The sequence below is a fragment of the Hoplias malabaricus genome, chromosome X1 (assembly GCF_029633855.1).
Source record: "Hoplias malabaricus isolate fHopMal1 chromosome X1, fHopMal1.hap1, whole genome shotgun sequence".
In the NCBI taxonomy this organism is placed as follows: domain Eukaryota; kingdom Metazoa; phylum Chordata; class Actinopteri; order Characiformes; family Erythrinidae; genus Hoplias; species Hoplias malabaricus.
In genome coordinates this window covers 24,899,848-24,922,803 of record NC_089818.1, presented here as the reverse complement: position 1 = coordinate 24,922,803, position 22,956 = coordinate 24,899,848, and the positions used below count along the sequence as shown (strand labels likewise).

Here is a 22,956-nt window from a genome sequence, read left to right as displayed (position 1 = left end):
ACTCCTATTGTCGTACAATAAAAATAACGATATATAGTTAAATTTGAAGTGACATTTAACATTCAGATTGTTCTGGACAGTTTTGTCCATTTCGATATTAAAAGATAGATCAATCAATTTAAATAGAATACAGGAGGTCCTCGGGTTACGTCAGTCCTGAGTTACGATGTTTCGTGGTTACGACACATCTCCCGTTTACTGTATAAAGTCTTGTTTCGACTTAAGTGGTTTTGCGTCGTAAACGTCGTAACGTGAACTTCGTGTTTGGTGTGCACGGCGGAAGAATACACGGTTACGCGGCTCGGGGCCGAGGAGGATAGGTGTTAGGAGGCGGATAAGTGCTTACAGTATTTTATTTACGTACAGTATGTACGTATGTTGCGACTTACACCGAAAATCGGTTTACGGCGTGACGTAGGAACGGATCAACGTCGTAAGTCGAGGACCCCCTATATTACCTTATAATTCTTGAGTAGAATAAAAATCTGTTATTAATTCTTCAAGTGCCATTTGGTGTGTGTGTAGTTATTTCATTGATGAGGGCCAAGTGGGCCACAAAAGGACCTTCTGGTGCTCCTTGTCTGTAGTGGGCCACCAATTGGTTATAGGCACTAAAAATGAAGGCAAATAAATGTGTTCCAGTTAAATATAAATGTACTTTTAAAGGGTAAAGTGTTAATAAAAGCACTGCAACACTAGCAGCGTTGCACACAGTGGTGTTGAGCCAAACACGGCCTGCGCTCTGGTGATAAATACGAGGCCCTGCAGTCTAAAGCTGAGCCAAAATGGATTAAAGTCTGGCACAGACTATGATTGTACAAAAGGAACCGTTGATTAAAAGTGAAGTAATGCAAGAACATATCACAATGCTTGTGAAAAACAATGGAAAGATAATTCACTTGACACCGGCGCTTATTTAAATCTGTAACGTGGGTGATGTTATCGACACGTACTGCATTTAGGAAGTCTGAGAGTACCAGAACTATTCTAATAAAGATTTTTATTTTTATTTCAGTTTTAAATAGGCCAACAAACCATAAAAATACATACAGGTCAGTAAAATGATCAGCCACATACCCACAGGTGCATATCAGCATCGAGGTTTGATTGTAAACAGTCTTTGAAAACAATTGAAAGACTGGTTAAATTGCTGTTCACATGAAGAAGAAAAAATAAACAAAAAAAAAAAGAAAAAGTGGTTCCGTTGATGTTGCTGTGGGACCGGTTCCTTCCCGTCTTGTTTGGTTTGTCCTGAGAGTAAAGTTAAAATGAGCTCACGCAGAACTAATTCAAAACGGTTGATGCCAATGTTTTTAAAAGTCCTCTCCAGTTCTTCAAACGCTCAACAGGCATCAAATAAACTGCAGGGTTTTTGTCATCGTTTTACTGAGCGAAAAAAATCAAAACTAAACTCACGACCGTTGGCAAGTCCAGGAGAATCACCCTGATCAACCCAAACCAGGACATTTACCTTTAGAGGGGGTGGGGGGAGGGGGACAACCACCCCCCAATACATTCTCTATTAAAAATCTAGGAGCAGATAAAACTGAAACTCATGAGACAATGATACACTATTGGCATTGCAACAAAACTCTCTCTCCGCTGAAAAGGAACACACAAACAACCTTGTGTTTTCATAATTCCCGACCTGTGATGAAGAGCGCTACTTGTCTCTCAGGACGTGAAGAAATAATGTGATAATAACGTGTACTGTATACACTACTGACTTTGACATAATGATGGTTCGGGGCTCTGCAGGAAAAATATCAGCACAACTCTGCTTCCACACAAGGGCACTGCCCCTGCCCTTAAAAGACCTAAGCACAAACATCAACGGAAGAATGAGCGTCCCTTCAACATCCACAATGTATTTAACGTGAGTGCCTGCTACACCACCGATCAGGCGGCGTTTTCCAGTCTACGTCTGTGCGTGGTGTATCTCCGGCGCCAACTCCAAGCCTTGATAAATAATTAATGATTTCGATCAAGGGTGTTTGAGCAAGAAAAACGCATTTTAAAAGCACTCCCAGAGCAGGGCTTGAGAAACACTGCTGTAGACCGTTCAAATCTCTCGTTTCTGGAGCATAAAAATAGGTAGAAAGGTTTTCTCTTTATTGCTGAACCTGTCAGGCCTGCGAATGCTTTTTTAAATCAGACCCATCTAGGCTCTGTTCAGACACATGTTCATAGCAAATATTGCTAGTTTAAAAGCCTTACAGAACACTGGCAAAAAGCTTATCGAACCCAATGTGAACCTGCAGCAGCCAAACGCCTAAAAACATTGTTCATTTTCTAAGCACGGTTAAGTTAATGCTGATTATATACATTTAGTCGTGACGAGTCGGGTTTTAAACGTGACTCAGTAGTGATTCAGAGCCGATTCAAATACGGAAGAGTAGCGCACCACCGTTTCTCATGATGGGACTTTTGCTAACGTTCTGTAAAATCTGTCCAACCTTGCAACGGTTGCTATGAAAGACCACGTGGCTGGAGGATAGACAGGGGCAGCTAGAAAAGTCTCTCAGGCAGAAACGGGACTAAGGGACTAGAACTGTGCGGCTCAGACGCCACAGATCGTGAAGGCCAATCCACCTTTGTTCACTCCAGCACTAAAGTCACTCCACTCATTCGTGTGTCAAAAAAAAAAGCAAAGGTGTTTGGATATCGATAGCACAAAGAATATTTTGATGAGGGAAGGTGAAAGGGGAAGAAACCCTCTGTGAAATTAAAAGCGTACGCGAAACTGAAACAGCCGAGACCAGAGTGAGAAGAGAATGCTTTCATTTTTCAGCTAAAAGTAAAATCAAAACAAAACAATAATGGAACCTAAAAATCATCCTTTACAGTTCTTTTAAAGAAAAAGAATACAGCTATCCGAGTGAGAGTGAATACATGCGACAACTCGTCAACTTTTCAGGGTGAAGATGATGGTGATGAGGAAGAGGACGACGGTAGCGGTGTCATGACTCCTCGTTTCCTGAGTCATCCTCATCGTAGCAACAGTCCTCGTCGTTATTGTCCTCCAAGTCCTCGTCGTCATAGTAATCGTCGTAAAACAAATCGGAGCCTTCGTCGGCCGCTGGGGCACGTGTGCGCACACAGTACTCCGCCAGCGTGGTGGGAACTTTAACGCCGTCCCGTTCTGCTTCTGCTTTAGTGGCCAGAACCTGCTTCCTGTAACAAACAAACACATGCGCTTGTGCTTTTTTTTTCTTCTTTCCTTCTGCATTATCGTCACACGGCTCCTCAGTCACACAGAGCACAAACATGAAAAACGGTGTTGAAACCAAATGAAGCAAAGCTTCCCTGTTTACTTCCAACTTCAGTTTCACGGACTGTTTGTCTGCCTCTGGGCGATGTACTGTAGTCTGTGAGGTTTATGAGCAAAGCTGCTAACCACAAGGGGGCAGCACACATTAAACATTCCTTCGCCAGTCAAACTTCACCAGAACTTTATCTGAATTCGCTGATTGTTTCTGTGGAATCACACCAGCGCTCTTCAACACAATCTGGAATCAAAGGTGAATTCTTTTGCCTTTTAAGGCGACTGATTTCTTCCTGTTTGAATGATTACACCACTACATCATTCAGTAGAAAACAACCTTTTGACCCCATACTGAAAGCTGCAGCTACACTTTGTAAGATTCTACCGACTGTAAACTTAAACATATTTACCATCAAAGTGACAGTAAATGGCTGCTTATTTCTGGAACTGAAAGTATTTCTGTGTCGTGGCTGAGTTATTTAAATGTGGCTGTGTGTGTTGACTATTTAGAAAATATATATTTGATGCTCTGTCAAGAATTCTCACTTTCCACAACATCTAGACACAACCAGGTCACTGTTTACTGAATCATTGAACCATTTACGAAAAAAAACATTCAATATTACGGCAGCCATGGCTTTGAACACAAACTGTTACATTTCTGAGATTCCAACAGATCAAAGCTCAAAGAAGAGCGAGATATATATCAATTTGTAGAAGAATTCTCAACATCTATTCCACAAAATGAAAAACAACTACTGTTTCATTTGAAGAAAACAAACCTCTATAAAGGGAAAGTAAAAGTGGTAATCTCACCTTATGATCTCTGCATACTCTCTGTCCTTTCCCTTGCTGTCCCTCCATTTGCGATACATGACTGAGGCGTCCACGTTCGCAGGGGAGAATGTGTTTGGCTCGTTCAACAAGGATATTACACTCAGCAGGATAGTCCTGGAAAACACACACAGCACAGGGTACAGTAAAAGCTGTGAACGTTTAATAATAAAAGAGAGTTAAGGAAAAATGTCAGGATATTTTACCTGGTACAGCTATGTATTTTCACTATTATAATTAATGGTGCAAAATAATAATAAAGAAAAACAGACATCCTCCTAAATTCACATGGAGCTAAATCTCTTACAAAAGCTATTTTTGGACAGCAACTGTAAAGCAAGCAGAATAGAGGAGAATCAGAATAAACATGTCCTTCACTGCTTAATGACAGGTGCCACACACACACACACGCGCACATACACGCGACAGCAACTTCCAGGAAGGTAACAGATTTTCCTCTCACATGAGACAGATCAGTAAAACCTAATATCAGGGGCCTGAAGTGAACACAAAAAAAATAAAAATTAAGAGAGGAAAGACCTGTTAGAGACCTCATACCACACGACTAAACCTGCCAAACAGTTCTGCACTTACAACCCATCTTAACTGAGCACTTCTAAGGAAATAATCAGCCGAACTGATGTATCAGCCAAACCACAGCATGATGTCAGACATCTCACTAAACCAAATTAAAAGTTAAGAGACTACTGGTCTGACAGGGGGCAGTGAACAGGCAAAACAAATACATGCAGAAAAACAAGGTACGACACGGGTTAGGCGTCCGAATCCCTTACCTGACGTTCTGTGTGGGGTTCCACCGCTCAGAGGGCAGCTCTCCACTCTGTGGGTCATCTACTGGAGGATGAAGGATAGAGATGCACACATCGCCGTTCTGTGAGACAAAAACAATTAGATGGATTCATTAGCCGGTATACAAGTCGAACTAAGACTTTATAACCTTCCTCTGTAACAGCTACAGCTGTTTAACTAGTTTCAGTTACAATTATACGATTTTCAATATTTTAATATCCATTATTTACCACCGCTGTCACTCACTGCTGTTCATTACAGGACTCTGCCGTCAGTTCGTGGCACGTTAGTTTAAAGATGTTAATATTGACAAAGCCAAGAGGTAAACGTTAGATGTTAATGACAGGTTCCTTGTTTGTTCTCCACAGTTTTTCTGTGGATTTTCTGTTCAGGGCTCAGCAGTCGGTATTGGGATTAAATCTTATTAAGAATACATTGTGATATAAATTATGACCATTATCGTACAGCTCTACAAACAGCAAGTAATTGATCAATTCAGACTCGGGGCATTATTTAACACTAGTTTCAGGGCCAAAGACACTGCTACATTCTTTCATTCACATAGTTTCAATGTATTTTAATCTTAATTATTTTGTTTTAACATTTTAGTTCATGATTACAGTACATTTGTGGAAGTTGGGCGGAAAATAGGTCCAATGCCGTTTGCCATACTTCACTGAGGATGTGTGTGTGTTGTGATATACGTAATTAAATATTATTTGTGTTGTTTGTATAACGTGGTGTGTATGGTATTGTATTTGTAATAGAGACGTTGTGGGACGCAAGACCATTTTCAGAGATCTCTGACAAATAAAAGTGTATTTTATTGTATTGTTTAAGCTCATTCTCATTTAGAAAAGAAACTGGTGTTCAAACTTCTGCAGGAATATATTAAAGCCACCTCCTCATAGAGCTGCATTTTGTAATTCCACTATTACAGACAGTAACGCATCTGCTGCTCTTCATTAGCTCCCTTTCTCCCTGATCTCCAATCATCAGGAACCTCACCAGATCACCACCGAGACCTTATTATTTAGATGTTGAGTTGTGGTCATATGACTGGATCCACCATCCTGCTGGTCCACTTTGTAGATGCCAAGTCAGAGGCCATCAGTCACAGGACCACAAACCACAGCCAGAAGTAGTGATGATGAAATGGTGAGTGAGGAAACGAGGTGTCTTTAATGTTATGGTGTACACCAATACCATCGTATCTTTCAGTTATACAAGGATATACATTTTTTGGTCATGCTGTACACTTTTATTACAACTAGTCCCTTCAGAAATGACAATGATAATCAGGACACTTCACTACAACGTATAGATCTGAAGACAGAAAAAAACAAAGTAAAAACACACAGAACTTCTCAAACAACTTAATATTTAAGAAAGTTTTTTTCCCCCAAAGCCTACATTCGCCTCGTTGATGTGGTGAACAGTGGGATCCAGTTATATGACAGTTTTTGTGACTACTCCGTCTGCTTTTATTGTGAACAACCGGACCCCGATATAGCTTTCTTTAGAACTGCCAGGGAGTGCGTTACACGGTGTTTGATTGACTGTTTTAGCCTTGGGCTTTCTTTGGCCGTTTGCTTTATGTTTGGGAAGGACACCCTGGATAAACCCTTTCTCAGAAGTGAAGGATTGGTTTAGCAGGAATAAACAACAACATTTCTTCTGTGGAAGGCTCTTGGAATGCCATACATTCGTAATATTCAGCAAGCTTAGAAATGCTGCAAAGTCAGGTCACTTGTCTTGTTTATCCACTTTGAAACACCACTCTGTTATCCTCTTACACTGTACATTCCAACTGTTGTTTGCAATAAAGGAGAACACTGTAAATTATATATTATTAATATCTATTCTGGCAATCAATCATGTAGTATTCGTAAAAACAATCAGTTTATTTATGAAAATGAAGAAAATAATGAAATCCAACATCAATGGTGAATGAAGCAACTGGGTTTTTGTCTTACCACACACACACACAGACACGTTATTGTAGAAGTGAGCTATTAATAGACTATAAAAACGTATGAGAACTTTTTAAAGCTAGGTCAATATCCAACACCTGCCATGGAGTAAAATCACATCAGTCACAGAACAGTGCAACGTGACAAAGACTAACTCTTACCTCATAGATATTAGGGTGCCACATCTTAGTGAGGAATCTGAAGGCCGGTGGGGAGTAGGGGTAGTCGATAGGGAACTTGATACGTGCCTGGAGTGAAGAGAAATAGTCCACGTTAACCAAGAGGACTAGAACAAACATCGTAACATGGAGGATTAAGTAAATAAGCATGCCTCTCTCTCTGGGCCATCGTGCGCCACAGCCCCAGACCCAATCAAGACCGATTTTATGCCTCACACTGACAGACAAGCCAACCCAACGGTGCTGTGAAGTTCAAGACCATTTCAAATCCATTAATGTCCCAACGGAGCAAAGTGATCGGACATGGCCTGCCTCTCTATTAAAGAGACACCGGCTGGAGACAGCCGCTCCCTCCTTAAGAAATGCGATCGGGAGACGCCGGGACAGCCGCTGATAATTGGATTGGAGATGCATTACAACTCAGGGAAACAATGCAGATGGGGTGCGGGCAAAATAACAACAAAAACAAGTCAACAACTGGGCCTTGAAACGAGGAAACGGGGACAAATCAATGATGGCACATTTCTAGGCAATAACACAACTAGGTTAATCTGACATTACGTAAGAGTACTGCACTCTGCTGAACTTGATCCAAGTCCAATGCTTTTACAACAATACAGCAACTATAATTCAAATAACTCTCACAGAGACACAAAAACAGATTCGTGTAAAAGGCCTTATGCGGAGTTTCCAAAACACAAACCTAAATATTGTTCTTCAAAGGCTTGAATCTCGAGGCATTGGACTCATTTTTCTAAGATGTGATTTTACAAAACTGTATTTTGGCTTTTGAAGTGTGCAGTCTATCGGGGTGTGAAATGTGGTTTATACTTAGATGCACATTTCTCAAGTTTAAACCAATCCAACAGTAAAGGAAAAAAACAAAAACAGTGGGGAGGACTCGCACGCGCTCTCTGTGCAGACTTTAATCAAAAAAATAAATAAACAAACAAACAAAAACTAAGATTAAAGCTTACTGTACCAACTAATAAACAAGAGTTAATATTATGACACGCTGCACAGATCATAAAGTTAACGTGTATTAAGGAATGTTTCGTAATCTCACTGTAGAGCTATAAATTAAATGAAAACATGAGCCTACAAAGTCCCACCCCCTTGATCTACATCACTACATTTCCCTACTGTTGAATTACCATTGTTCAATTGAAAATGTAGTCGGCACAGTGCACTTATTACATATTTCAACATCAGATCAATTCAAACAAATACTACACGTAGGTTAAATATGCCCTGTTGAGATCCTCTGGTTTATGGGTCGGTTACTTTTTCCCACCCTTATTCTCCCAGTCAAAACCCAGCCGTTATTGCCTCCTGCTTTGTTCAAGTTTGTAACAAAGCCCAGCTTATCCTGGGGAGCTGTGTGAACAGTTGCAGGCAGCTCTACTGGTTGTGAAGCTTCACCCCAGGGGGGCAGCAGGTTGGTCCACACTCAGTGAGCAGCTCACACTACCAGATCAGTCAGTGTGTTCAAGTCTGAACACAGCCCTGTATCCAACCCCAGCAGAAGGCAATGACGACACTGGATCTAGCCAAGCCCACGGTGCTCTACCAGGGAAAACAAAGGCAAAGACTGAACTTATCAGCGTGACCTAGTTTTATTCTCTTTTTAAAAAGAAATTCCTTCATAACAACTCATTCGGTTCTGTCATAATAATCCTGGGCCCGCTTGGAACTGATTAAATAATTCACAGTAGAATCGAAGCAGATGTAGATCTAGTAATTATCTCTCCACTTGAAAAATGTTGGTGAGACAATGAGCCCATTCTTTAGCTTCCAGGTCCTCACTGCTTGTGCTGAGGAACTGAAACGGGTTGTTTTCTCTTGAATTTTAAATGTTACGGAACCAACAAAACATTAAATAAGACGTTAAAAATCAATTCAAATAAAATAAAAAATTAAAAAACACTGCACAGAGATCCAGGCTGAGTATGAAATGGTAAAACACCTACCCTTTACAAGTCAAATGACAGAACGTTAAATCGACGTTAAGTGATTTGATGTCATTGTGACGTATATTTATGATAATGACCTGAAACGTATGTTATTATATGGAGCAGAAACGTCACATCAGCTGTTACAGACGTTTAGAAGTTAAACACTGGGACACAAAAAGGGGCCGGACGTTGTATTTCAACTAAAACCTTGTGCTTTTTCAACAAATCATGAGAAAGTCGGCACAAAAACCTAACGTTTACAGCTCGAGGTTTAATCCCACACTAGTGTTCAGTGCTAGCTGACGGTGGCATTGTTGACAGAGAGAGAGAGACCTGGAACAAAGAAGAAAAGATAGTGCCAGGTGAGGAAGCACCAATCTAGTCCTCCTCCACAAATATTAAATAATTCTAAAAGCCCTTCAGCAGAATTTAGTGCAGAGGTCTTCACAGCCCCATATAACCACAGTCTGAATTTGATATTAATGTTGAAAAACCCATGAAGCTAGCCTCGATGAGGGCTTCTCGCTGTGTGAGCGGCCGGGCAGCTATATCAGGCTAAATATAGCCCGCTATAAATACAGTAAACGGCTGTGCGAATAACACTATATTCATAAAATGAGACCCACCTTGAAATAGCCCCCTTCGTAAAGTGTGTTTGGAGGTCCGAAAATGGCTACTTCCCAGTTGTAGAGATCTGCCTCGTCCACCAGTGTTATTTTGAAGCCTTCGACGGGCTCGTCCTGAAGACTCTTCATTTCCAGCATTAACGCTTTCTGCGAACTGGCGACGTGAGAACTACTGTGCTGAGCCATGTCCGAGATATTTCCCTTATTGTGTGAAAGCGAATATATATGTTTCTAAAAGCCTGTGCTGTGCCAGTGAACGTCAACCCCGAACTAAGCGAGGCGCACTCGGGCTCGCTGGCTTTTGTGCGGCGGATAGCTCGCCAGCTAACTGCACACACACGTCTTTTGTTTGTTTGGACTTCCCTGAGCCTAGCCTAGCCACCGAGCTAAACCCGACGCTGAAAAACAAGCTCCACGGAAAACGTCCCACTTTTCGCACAATTAACAGAGCAGCGTTTCAACTATATCTCATTATACACCAGCTCCATGGAATCACCAAGGTCAGAGTTCTTGAAGAAGGAGAACCGCGAACTGGAACCAGTCAAACGGAGCAGATTTGTTTTCGTAGCAAAGCCAGAAAAACCACAAAGCCTTCACTCTTCCCTCCGCGACGATTCCCCCCTCACAGCCCTTCTTTTAACGGGCTAATAACCAGAGCCACTTCTGCTTTCACTACACACTAGTCACGAAGCCCAGAAACCTAGCTACCGTTTCTGAGCGACTTTTTAAAAGCAGAAATCCGAGTAAACAAGTTCATTTGGGACTGCTCGCAGTTGCTCGTTTCGCAGACTGGTATTTTTTCCTCTGTTCCACTCGTCAATAGGTGCGCGTTGTACTCTGGGTAATCGAGTTCTTAGCGCGCTAACTCCGCCTCCGGGTTCTGAACGTTCCAAAACACTGAGCTCTAAAACAAAGCTATCTGTTGAACGGCTGTTCTAGATAACACCATAACACTAACTTCGCCCTTTGTTCTTTAGAGAAAGAACGACGTGGAGCTGCGACGTCAAATCTAACGTTAAATCCCATCACTAGTGAATCACACTTTAACAGGAAACGCTGCAGGCCTCTGCTAGACTGGGCATGTTGAAATGAATGGGAAAGGGTTTATAAAGCACAGTGAGACTCGGCTCAGCTTTACGTCAGGGTGGTTTTATTATGTAGTCTTATGTAGTTAGAACCTTTACATTTATATAGACAGGTACATTCATTTTCTTTTATTTCCAGCCTGTATCACATGCCCTAGTGTGGTAACCTTACAAGGTTTTCATTTTTGCTACGAGTTTTCTTGCTGTTCCGGTGTATTTCCTCTAACTAGGTGGTGGTGAATTGTCAAACTTTACTCAAAGGATATTTGTCAATCCAAGACTGTAAAGAAATGAGTTTTCATCTGAGCATTTTGAAAAGATTCATGATATTTAGAGGAATCTTAGGGTGAGTGTGGCCAGGCCGCAACACCAAAGAATGTGTGTGGCCTTTGAGCCCTCAGACAGCAATGAATGAGATTCCTTTATGCTACAATGTTAAATGAAGCCTCATGGGCTCAGGAAATCTATGAAAACTTGGTGGTAGCTTTCTATTGCGTAAAGTTATGACACACTGAAGAACTATTAAGTAATTAATAACAATGGAAATGTGTGTTGTTTTCACTGTGTGCTGATTTATTAGGCTTCATTTTGGGGAAAAGGGATGTTGAATCTGCACGAAAATGAAATTTAAAAAGGGTAAATGTAGTGGTAATTAGGACCACCCAGAATAAATAGGCCATAGATAGATAATATTGTTAGCAAAAGGTGCAAACACAAACATGTTTTTGTTTTTCTGTTTTGTTTTTTGATGACGTTGAGGCAGCATTATTTACTGCGTAAGGAAAAGGCCACATCCTGCAGGGTGCTGCTGTGAGTGTCTGACTGTCTGCTCGTCTGCAGCCTGGTTATGTCACCTATAGTGAACCTTTAAGGCAATGGCAACCACAAGCTTTAAAGCAGCTTGTAACAGAGAGAAATGCAGGGTTTTTAAGGTGAATTAGACACACTTTTTTATTTTCTGAGATATTAATCTGCGATTTAGAGCCTAGACCATGTTTAATTGTGCTCTGTGCTTTAATATAATTGTCTGAGAACGTTCTTTATTTACTATGCTCAGTGTCATTTGTTGGCTGAAGCCTCCCAGCGCTGGGTTAGAAGGCAGTGGAACTGTGTGAATGATGGAACACCACCCAGCACATTTGGGATGAGTTACAGTGATTTCCCAAATGAGACGGACGATTACAGCAGAAATGGGGCAAAGTTTCCATTAATACACTTGATTTCAGAAGTGCACTGGATGAGCATGTGTTTACAAGCTTTAACAAATACAGTGTGCCACCAGTGTACTGACGAACTGGAACACTGGCCGTGAAGACTGATTAAACACTCCCTCTGTGTTACAGTGAGACACTGTGCCATTCCTCTGTAAAGAAGCTTACATTATTTAAGGAATAAATGAGATGGAAAATTACTCATGAACACACTGTCATTTTGTTTAGATTTTACGGTGATTGGTGGATCTAGATGTCACACTTGAATTTGTTTACGTATGAGTTTTATCGTCCCAGAGGAGGAGGACATCACAAGGGATTGTTTTTGGAGTACAGGATGTGCCTGGTCCAGAGAAACAGACACACAGTCCATGGCTGTCCCTCTAAGAAGAGCAGTGTCTACCATCCTTGGTTCACTGTTGCTTTGAAAACTCACATATCAGAGCATAAACATGTTTTGTGATTCAATCTAATATGACTCTGTGACTCAATTTCAGATCAACACACTTCATATTGTACTCAACCTCTTTGTTGGCTTAAGAGGTCAATCAAGGCCATTTTTAAAGACAGTCTCAAATGAGCAAATTCAGACAGCCAGGTTTTCTGATATCATAAACCTAAGCAACCCATCCTCTGGTTGGTGGAGTTTTTGAGGTGTGAGTGGGTGGAGATATATATGAGGAGTAGGTACATATACGTACTGAAGGCTAAGGTGTAGATTTACATCTAAACTTCTTCTACAGCAGTGTAGGCACCTGGAGGCACCTGCACAGTTTATACATATACATATATATATATATATATATATATATATTTGTTTCTCCCAACACACCGGATTCACTTACTTATCAATTCCTTTCAGATTTACAGAGGGTGTGTTAAACAGGGAAACCTCTAAAATGTGCTGGGGCAGGGTAGCTTTAGCACCAGGGTTGAGAAACATCATTCTCTTCTTGCAAATAACTATTAAGTATGTCATTCCGATGCATTTTATGGGCTCAATCCTTGACTGAATTGGGCTTTGACCTTTTAGAAAAAAAAACTAAATAAAACTTGTATGATTTTATTTTTAAAATGTTTTTTTTTTTCAGTTTTTTAACTGCAGCTAATGGTAGGACGTGTATATTATGTTTAGAAATATGTTCTCTGTGAAACAAGTGTTGAACGCTCACTTTCCCGGCTTTTATTTTGAAAAATAGGCGACTTTTGGAACAGAACTGCGGGGACGGTGTGTGTGGTGTCAGACTTCACTCTCGGGCTTGGCTAGCAAAACAGCTGAAGAGCGGCGAGGGTCTCATGATTTTCAGGATGGTTTTCTGGACCCCACTACAGCGCTGTGTCGAGAGTTTAGTGTTTTCTAATGTGTAGGAGTCTACAGAGTGTCCACGGCTCCAGCTGATTTCTGGTGAGCGGTGAAGGTTTGTTTTATTCACACCGTTCATTTGAAGCCGTGTTAGTGAGTGCATCGCCTTTTTTTAGCCGCCGCTGTGTTTTCGGCTAAAGCCTGGAGGATTGATTTTTAAAATGTTCATTAATCACCCAACGTTCCCCCAGGACACTGTGGTGTTAGGATGAAATATAAAGTGACGATTTTCCGTGACAGCAAAACATGTAATCAATAGCGGCGGTGCTTAGGAAGTTTATTACTGTTATTTGCGTAAATTAACGTTAGCTAGCGGCTCTACTGCTGTCACTGAGCGTTAACAGGATCCTGGTCGATTCTATAAAAACACATAGGGATTAGTTTCCATAGTAATATACATATAACTAATGACCTACATCATCTCAGAGCTGTACTCAGCCCTTATCAATGCTACTGACTGAAGACCAACCTGTGATATAAATTATAGAGTGAAATTTTACACCAAGTGATTTTATCCTCCGTTGGAACACACCATAAACAAAAGCTTAATGTGGTTCAGCGTATCGCGATATAAACAAGCTCTTAGCCGTTTTTAATAACAGTTTTAAAGGACAAAGAAAATTATTGAGGGGCCAGTGTCCTCCATTTTCTACATAGGCCTTCATTTAATTTCCCTTAGAGCTCGACTTGTGTGTGTGGGTTAGTTTATTTATTTATTTATTTAAAAAAAATGTAAATATATATTAATTAATTTTACAACATTTCCAAGCTCTATTTATTTCTTAGAACAGTCTCTTGTGGTTTTAAAATCTGAGTTCTGTCTGTGTTGTGCTTCAGGAAGCGGTTCACACTGAAACACTGCTTATAACTTCAGCACAAATGGGTGGGGCTTTGCACCATAGGCGGATTTATGTAAATTTTTGTGTCCTTGGTGATGAAAATGCAGCCCCAATGCCCATATATGGGTTACATCGAATGCAGCAGGAACCTTGTAAATCTTTAGTGTTTACACACTACACTAGATCTCTTCTGTAATTTTGCAAAAAAGAAAATCTCTCCCTCACTTCGATACAAACACTGCCACACCATGTTCCAGCATGTTCAGCCCCTGAAGCCCCATCAGTACGAGGAAGGTTTGCCAGGGGATGTTTATATTGAAATATTTTACATGTTTCCTCAGTGATAAAACTCCTGCATCTGGAGGGCATTAAAATGGCTACAGGATGAGTGCGCTTTGCGATCTTTACACCACTCGTTCCAGCAGTGACACGCTGGCTATTCCGCTGCCCACCGCTGACGTGTTTCTGTTTTCAGTGACAACACTTTTTCAGGCCTTTATTTTGTTCACCGTGGCAGCGTCACATACGTGTCAGAGGTGCACTGACTACCGCTTTATCACTCACTGCCTCTTAGCTCTCATCCACTGCTGGAGCATCCAGACCCAGGGGTGTGTTTTTTTTACAGAGGTTCTCGTTAGCGCTGTAGCACCTCCACTCACTCAGGCGGATTCTCAGTATCTGTTCTTGTGTGTTCTTACGTTTTTTGGCGTCATCTTCATTGGCTAAATGTACGTAACACTACTCAAGGACGTAAATGCCAAGAATGGTTGAAGTCCCCAGATGTTGTTCTCATGCCACTCAAAATAACGAGGATGCATTGGTTTATGACTTGCCAATGAAAACAACCTGGAAAAAAAATCACTGCTGCATCACGAATTGGAGACCAATCTTCTGGAGGACACAAGTCCGTTCTTTGTGTTCTTGGTATTGATTAAGAACCACTGTCAATTATTCTATGCCTTTTACACCCCCTTGCAGATCTAAGAAAGCAACAATGGGAATAATTATTTAGCTTTAACACTATTAAAAATGTGGTAATGTGGTTTAAGGTAAACCTATATTTATAATACTTAAAATCAAGTGGGTAATGGCTTTAAAGCTGGAATGGGTTTCTCCTGGGCCTGTCTAAGCCACGCCCCAAAAAGACATGAATGCTCACTGCCTGAGTACAGCTGGAGGAGTCCACAGTGGAAGCATCATAGCAGAGAAAAGCACAGTGTCTCAGTTTCATGTTTTTGGCGATGGTCTCTTCTACTTTGTAACAAAAAATGCTTCCAAATGAAATGACATACTCGGGTATTAAACATTTGTAGTATTGTGATGTCTAGCAGGCAGCAGGAAGTGGCAGTCATTGGCAGCTGCTACCAGCACTGACTTCTGACTGCCAGCTGTCACTGACTGGTTCCACTGGCCACAGGCTTTAGTACAGCTGTCCTCATGGTCAACAGCAGCTGTCACAGACTGGTCAGTAGTAGTAGCTTCTCTGCCCTAACATGTTATAAAAAATAAATTTGCTATTCCCCTGTATCATTCTCTGAAGCCTTTTTTTGTCTGTGATCATGTTCCCTTTAGACTTTACAGGGAGGTCTTGTATATTGTGTTGTATTGATTTTTATTATTGTATTTTTTGCCTATAACTCAGTGACTACATTCAGACCAAAGAACAGTAAAGTTATCAGAAGTTGACAAGATGACATTGTTTTTCTAAGTAACAATATCAGGACGTAAACTGTACTTTAAGCTGAAATTTGTTTTCTTATTAATGCTACTATTATTGCTTTGTGAAAACCTCCAGTTGTTTGTCTCCTCAGTTTCCTCCAGCTTTTCTCCAGCGCGTCAGCAGAAGATGAACGGCTTGTCCGTCAGTGAATTGTGCGGCTTGTTTTGCTGCCCTCCATGCCCGAGCCGGATTGCGGCGAAACTGGCCTTCCTGCCTCCAGAGCCCACTTACAGCTTGCTGCCGGACCTGGACTCCACCCCCACAGTGGCCTCCAGCCTGGGGGCCCCAGGGCTGCGGTCCCGGCTAGGAGGTGGAGGTGGAGGTGGAGGAGGAGGGTTCGGGGACAGAGAAGGCAGGTGGAAGCTCCATCTGTCTGAGAGAGCAGAGTTCCAGTATTCCCAACGGGAGCTGGATGGGACTGAGGTGTTCCTCACACGCTCCAGTCGAGGAAACAAAGTGGGATGCATGTACATCCGCTGTGCCCCCTCAGCTAGGTATAAGCTTGTGTGTGTGTGTGTATATGCTTCTGCTCTTAGTTGATTGACCTGCTGCTAACTTGTGTCTATATGTAATTTTTTCCCTATTTCAAAACATTGCTACACTCTTATGAAATATATATAAACCCTCAGATTAAATGAGGCTCAAAAGGTAGAGAGCAAGGTCGTGTGTGTGTGTGTGTGTGTGTGTGTGTGTGTGTGTGTGTGTGTGTGTGTGTGTGTGTGTGTGTGTGTGTGTGTGTGTGTGTGTGTGTGTGTGTGTGTGTGTGTGTGTGTGTGTGTGTGTGTGTGGGCTTGATTGCACCTTCTTCAGCTGCACCTAACATTACAGGAGTTCCAGGCCTCTCACTGTGCTTGTGTTTTATGCCCTTGGAGGTTCACCGTGCTGTTCTCCCATGGCAATGCTGTGGATCTAGGTCAGATGAGCAGCTTCTACATTGGGCTTGGCACACGCATCAATTGCAATATCTTCTCCTATGACTATTCTGGGTACGGAGCCAGCACAGGGAAACCGTCGGAGAAGAACCTCTACGCGGACATAGATGCTGCATGGCATGCACTGCGCACAAGGTGGGTCAAGGGTGGCACACATCTTGCATTTTCATTTGAGCTGCGTTATTGTCAAAGCCAGCCTTTTTATTTCCTGTGATGATTGTATAAGATCATAACCTTTTCAAACACTAACAAGTCAGTGGCTATTTTAGTAGGCGATCACATGCTTGTGGTTTGGGACTGTCATTTAGATTCAGACTGGAATATATGTCCCATGGAGTACATATAAATATCTAGTGGCGTGTACCGTCCCTGAAACAGGATGTGAAGGGCAGGCAGATTTGAGATGAACCCTAATTCCACCCCAGAATCCAAAATGCATTGATATTGAACACAAATAAACAAAGACCTTTTTTATTTTCAAAATAGTAATCTCATTAATGTATTCCTTTAATTAATCTCCAGATATGGCATCAGTCCTGAGAACATAATCCTCTACGGTCAGAGCATTGGCACGGTGCCCACAGTGGACTTAGCATCGCGGTATGAGTGTGCTGCCGTCGTGCTCCACTCCCCTCTCACCTCTGGCATGAGGGTGGCCTTCCCCGACACCAAGAAGACCTACTTCTTTGATGCCTTTCCAAAGTGAGTGTAATCCTGCTACAGATTCTCTGTACTATATTATCATTCCTTTACCTGCTGTATCTGGCAGTTTGATGCTGGGGAAGGGACATTTAAAAAAAGTAAGGCTGGACTATTGGTGATCATTTAAAAAGGTTATTCACAGCTGCGGGATGGAAAAATGTCTATGAAGTATACACAGATCAGCCGTAATATTATGACCACCTCCTTGTTTCTACTCTCAGTTCATTCTCTCAGCTCTGACCCTAGAGGAGCACTTTGTTGTTCTACAATTACAAACTGAAGTCCATATGATGGTCTGCGTACTTTATTCGCCCCCGTTCGCCCCTGTTTGTCAACGGACGAGACCCCCAGAGGACCCGCTGCAGTGATTGATGTGGTGTTGGTGTGTGGTGCTGCTGCTACAAGTGGAGTTTTTTAAAAACCTAAATATCACCGCCAGACTGAGAACAGTCCACCGACCAAAAACATCCAGCCGACAGCGTCCTGTGTCACTGATGAAGGACTAGAGGACGAGCGACACACACTGTGCAGCGACAGATGAGCTACTGTCTCTGACTCTACATCTACAAGGTGGACCAACGAGGGAAGAGTGTCTCACAGAGTGGACAGAGAGTGGACACAGGGTTTAAAAACTCCAGCAGCACTGCTGTGTCTGATCCACTCTACACCAGCACAACACACACTAACTGGCTCTGTGGTGGTCCTGTGGGGTTCCTGACCATTGACGGACGGTGAAAGGGGGGGGAAACAATGTATGCAGAGTAACAGATGGACCACGAAGGCGTGCTGTAGAGTCAGTGGAGCAGGGAATGGACAGTGAGTGTAGAAACAAGGAGATGGTCGTAATGTTACGGTTGATCTGTGTGTAAAATCCTATATGAGCGTTTTGTGGCATGGTGGCGCAGACGGGACTGTCTCTGTGACACTGCTTCACGGTGTCAGGGTCGTTGCCTGGGGTCATCGTCTGTGAAGAGTTGGGTGTGTTCTCCTCATGTTTGTGTGAGTTTCCTCTGGGTGCTTGGTTTCCTTCCACAATCCAAAAACACAAACTGGAATGTGGATTGGCTGCGTGATCTAGTCCTCAGATAAGTGAGAGTGACTGTGTGTGTAAGCTCTTGAGCAAGTCGTTATAGGTGTGTGTGTGTGTGTGTGTGATGCCCCACGATGGACCTGTACAAGGTGTGTTTCAGCCTGGCATCCAAAGGTTTCACAAAGGCTGTGGACCCGCTGCACCCTTGATGAGGGCAAAGCAGTTACTAATGATACAGTAATGAATCAGTGAAAGTATTAATCTTTGTAAATGTGGGGGAAAGCTACCAAGATCTAAAAGAGAAGAAATGTAATTACACCACACCATTTACAGTTAAAACATACATTATCAACGAGCTGGCTTCGCTGCAGATAATTGGTTGTATAACTAGACCTTTCACAATAATTACTTTATCAACTTCTCACACTATGTATAAGGGACACTTCCTAATACATTTTTCTCATTGTGTTTGAGTGTGTAGTTATTTACATAAGAATAAATGCCACCAATATTTTTAGCCGTTCCTGTTCTGTTTTCTTTTGTTTGTTCCATTCTGGAGCTGTTATGTTCGTTTGTTTAAAATCTGTTTATTTAAATTTAATTATTGAAGTTATTTAAACATTTATATTCTAATTCCAATGTCTGATTATTCTTAACTAAGTTGTACTATAAGTTTATTGCTCTTTAAAGGCGTTTAATAGCATTAACAGCACCTGAAACTACGGATACTGGAAGCCTGTGCTAGCATTTCTCCTGTGGTGTTTCTAAGAGTGTGTAGAGTGGGAGGAGAGGGTTGCATTGACAATCCAACACAATGGGCAGCACTTTGAACACAATTTATAAGTGGACAACTTGTACATAACTCATGAAAGAATAAAGTTACGTTAAAACCAAGCACACCATTGTTTTTCTTGTGAAATTCCCAATGAGTTTGATGTGTCACATGACTCTCTTCCCAAAAAACAAAAGTTGGATTCAAAATGGCCGACTTCAAAATGGCCGCCATGGTCACCACCATCTTGAAAAGCCCCCCCTCCCATATACTAATGTGCCACAAACAAGTTAATATCACCAACCATTCCCATTGTATTAAGGTGTATCCATATAAATGAACCACCCTGTGTTATCATTAGATCAATAGAAATGTCTTAAAATGACAATAGCATAATTTATCTCAATTATGTGTGTAGATATTTGACACTGCCATCTGTCATTTCAGTAGTTATTGTAAGTAAAAGGTAGATCGATTGTTGGTTACTATTTTAAAGCTGTATAACTTGAGTTTAACCCTCTGTGTCCCACGTTCACTCCGTCTCTCTCTCTCTCCTAGCATTGAGAAGGTGTCTAAAATCACGTCTCCGGTGTTGATCATCCATGGGACGGAGGACGAGGTGATCGATTTCTCTCACGGCCTGGCTCTGTTTGAGCGCTGCCCCAAGGCCGTGGAGCCGCTGTGGGTGGAGGGAGCCGGCCACAACGACATCGAGCTCTACAGCCAGTACTTGGAGCGTCTGCGCCGCTTCATCAGCCAGGAAGTGGCAGCCCAGTACACCTGAAGATCCGAACGAGCGGCGGGACACAGGCTTTTGAACCCGACTTCCGTGACCTGTGGGGTCAGTACGAAATTATGACAAATAGCCATCAATGCCTGAGTCCGTTTGTAATGACAACAGCTTTGTGAATGGAGAATACCTGTGTTTACCTGCGTTCAGTCTGAAGGGTGAGGAGAAGCTGGAGACCTGGATGGATTTATAGAGCTTTAGGACACATACAGAAATATCAACACCAGTTTTGGAGTGGGACGTTAGAGCTGTAGTAGAAGACGCCTCACCGCGAGACTGTGGTTGCATTGACTTGTTTCTTCTTGGTGAGACATCTGCAAGAAGACTGCCATAGGTTCTTTGTGGGGTTTTTCAAAAGTTCTTTAATTGTTTTTTAGGACTTGTGTTATTTTGGGTCAGAAGAACATTTCTGTTGACCCACAGGACCAGTGAGATGCTTTCCTCCCCTCCTCTCCCCTCTTTTTTTTGTGTGTACAAGCTCTCTCTGCTGGACAGATTGAGCGTCTTAGCGTGTGGTCGCCTGTCTCCATACAGTGTTTGTGTGTTCATTTAAGGACATGTGGAAATGCTTCTGTTCTCGTGCACTTAGTTTTCCCCTGGTCACCTTTTCATCACCGCCCTTTCATGTGTTTGTGGACAGCGTTCAGAGCTGTTGTTTGACGTGTGCCCTGCAAATATTTGTAGATTTTCACACCAGCTTACTACAGCTAGCATTTAGCCAGCAAGTGATAGAGCTATGATTACTGTGAAAATGACAATAACGAGTCCTGGGATTGGAAAATTTGATTTGGTTCCATTTACAAATGGAAGTCATCCTGTGAGTCTGCGGATGGATACGGGGCACACACGCTGCTCTCATTGGATATAAACTGAACTAAATAGAGCTAGGAACTGGACTTTAAACAGCAATTTTAAACAAATCCATAGGATGATGTCTTTTTTACAGAATAATGATCAACCATTGTGTTTTCCTTCAGTGATTTTTCTGTTACGGGCTTTTGGTCATTTTCTCTCTCTCTCTCTCTCTCTTTCTCTTTCTTTCTTTCTTTCTCTCTCTCTCTCTCTCTCTCTCTCTCTCTCTGTGTTTTATGAAAACTGCAGTCCTGTCTTTCCAGTCTTTTCTATTCTGTATATATTTCATTTTATGAAATGCTCTTGTTTTCCTCTGACTTTGTCTCACTGTGACATCCTTTCAGAGATTCCACAAATAACCCGGGCACGATATAAAGCACCATACTCAGTACACACACACACACACACCACTGAATACACCACCTTTCCTATTCATACCTGTTTTCACACTCTTCCCTCTCTCTCTCTCACCTCAGTTCTCTCTCATTATTCTCATATCGCATATATACGATTTTTTTCTATGTATTGTTTATTTAAAACCTTCTCTTATTTCCCCTCAATCCCCATTTTCTAACATCTTTTGTTGTTGTAGTCCCTTCTCTTCTCTCTCTTTTTCCCTGTAGTCCTCTCTTCCTCCATTTTAGTGTTTAATGTGGCTCAGCTCTCAGCACACGGCCCAATGCTTCGAAGTCCTTTCGCCATATTTCAGCCCGGCGTTCGTAACGGAGCCGCCCTCGGGTTTCCACGTTCGTGTCTGTGGACGAGGGGTCGCGACGCATGCCAAATCACACACAAACGCATTGTCGGTTTGTAAAGTATCATCTCTCTCTTTGGTATTTCTTATTGCGGAGACGTTTGTATATTGAGCTATTTATAATATAAACATCTGTTGCGAAACACTCTGGATGTTATAGATATGCTTTAACGTGTTCTGAGAATATTCCGAGGAACTTGCAAATCTATTTTTCTAAGAGGTTAAATAACGTTTGCTTTAACGTGAGAGCTGTCGTCCGAACCAGAGCCGTTCTTAAAGGGGGGAGGTGGTCTCGGTGTGTTTCTCGGCGCGGCTCAGACGTCTTCGGCTTCACCTGAGAACGGAGCGAGCTCGTTTGGTTCTAGCGGGTGATCGGAATAACGGCCTCTCAAATCCGAAGGAACGACACCATCCCAGTCCTTAAAGATCTCGATGTATTACTGGATTTGCAGTTAATTTAAAACGGGATAAAATTAAATAACTTACAGATGTTAGGTCTTTAATATTTAAAAGATGAGAAGTAACTAAACCACTCCTGATTCATACCTCAGAAGCAATAATAGTTAATATCCACCTGTCAGCGAACCCTCAGATGAAGATGTAAAATAAATAAATGAATAAGTAATGATTTAATTACAATAATAATATTAAAAAGAGTCCCAGAGTTAAATAATAGGTGTGTAACCCCTTTCCTAGTTGCAGTTGTGTATAAGGATGTAATCATGTTTCCTCTTATGATGTATGAAGCTTAATGGACGTTTTTGTTTTTATCTTCACTTTTCCTTTTCTTAGCCGACGGATGTAAGTGCTGTAATGTAACTGATAAATAAAGGAATGATTACATGGTAAACATTTGTCCTGGACTTTTCTCACAACTGTTTATGGCTTAGTTCAAATGAATGGTGTTCAATTAAAAGGTGTCTAACCGTTCAGTCACCACTAGAGGGCGACCAAGTCTTCCTGACTGAATGAACTTACCAGGGACCACGTGAATGGATGAACGCAGTAGGAATATGTACCAAGGCTGTAGTATCTCTTCATTTCTAAAGCTAGGATGCACGCAAATGGATTATGGGTAACTCCAATAAACTCCAATGAAACCTCAAGCACTGTGGAGGAACAACTTGGAACATGACGAGGCCTGGATTCTGAGGTCTGCTTTGTCTAGGGTGAGCATAGTTAAAACAATAGTTACACAATACGTTTGATGACAGCAGAAATGTTATCTGCTTGACATTTTAAATGCTCTGCTCTATTCCCAGCT

At 41.9% G+C, this 22,956-nt stretch overlaps 2 protein-coding genes across 3 annotated transcripts; one reads left to right on the top strand and one right to left on the bottom strand.

Moving 5' to 3' along the window:
* Positions 1-998: 998 nt before the first annotated feature.
* LOC136675714 (ubiquitin-conjugating enzyme E2 R2-like) lies at positions 999-10,486 on the bottom strand. Its single transcript, XM_066652433.1, has 5 exons — positions 9,643-10,486; positions 7,044-7,130; positions 4,894-4,991; positions 4,082-4,216; positions 999-3,174 (listed from the first exon to the last, which is right to left on the bottom strand). Exons 1-5 carry the CDS (start codon positions 9,826-9,828, stop codon positions 2,961-2,963), a joined length of 720 nt encoding a protein of 239 aa, XP_066508530.1. The 5' UTR covers positions 9,829-10,486; the 3' UTR covers positions 999-2,960.
* Positions 10,487-13,170: 2,684 nt separating this feature from the next.
* LOC136675944 (alpha/beta hydrolase domain-containing protein 17A-like) lies at positions 13,171-22,532 on the top strand. 2 transcript variants are annotated; one of them, XM_066652766.1, is made up of 5 exons: positions 13,171-13,343; positions 15,952-16,354; positions 16,733-16,927; positions 17,315-17,494; positions 19,855-22,532. In XM_066652766.1, exons 2-5 carry the CDS (start codon positions 15,987-15,989, stop codon positions 20,078-20,080), a joined length of 969 nt encoding a protein of 322 aa, XP_066508863.1. In that variant the 5' UTR covers positions 13,171-13,343; positions 15,952-15,986; the 3' UTR covers positions 20,081-22,532. The 2 variants fall into 2 exon arrangements, with proteins under 2 accessions (XP_066508863.1, XP_066508864.1); XM_066652767.1 differs by having other exon boundaries at positions 13,171-13,356.
* The last annotated feature ends 424 nt before the right edge of the window (positions 22,533-22,956 follow it).

Excerpts from the sequence above, each read along its gene's own strand:
- LOC136675714 (XM_066652433.1), bottom strand. The coding sequence starts at position 9,828 with ATGGCTCAGCACAGTAGTTCTCACGTCGCCAGTTCGCAGAAAGCGTTA. Across the intron at positions 4,217-4,893 it reads AACCCCACACAGAACGTCAG|GACTATCCTGCTGAGTGTAA; the intron begins GTAAGGGATTCG and ends TGTGTTTTCCAG. Across the intron at positions 3,175-4,081 it reads GAGTATGCAGAGATCATAAG|GAAGCAGGTTCTGGCCACTA; the intron begins GTGAGATTACCA and ends TGTTTGTTACAG.
- LOC136675944 (XM_066652766.1), top strand. The coding sequence starts at position 15,987 with ATGAACGGCTTGTCCGTCAGTGAATTGTGCGGCTTGTTTTGCTGCCCT. Across the intron at positions 16,355-16,732 it reads CGCTGTGCCCCCTCAGCTAG|GTTCACCGTGCTGTTCTCCC; the intron begins GTATAAGCTTGT and ends ATGCCCTTGGAG. Across the intron at positions 17,495-19,854 it reads TTCTTTGATGCCTTTCCAAA|CATTGAGAAGGTGTCTAAAA; the intron begins GTGAGTGTAATC and ends TCTCTCTCCTAG.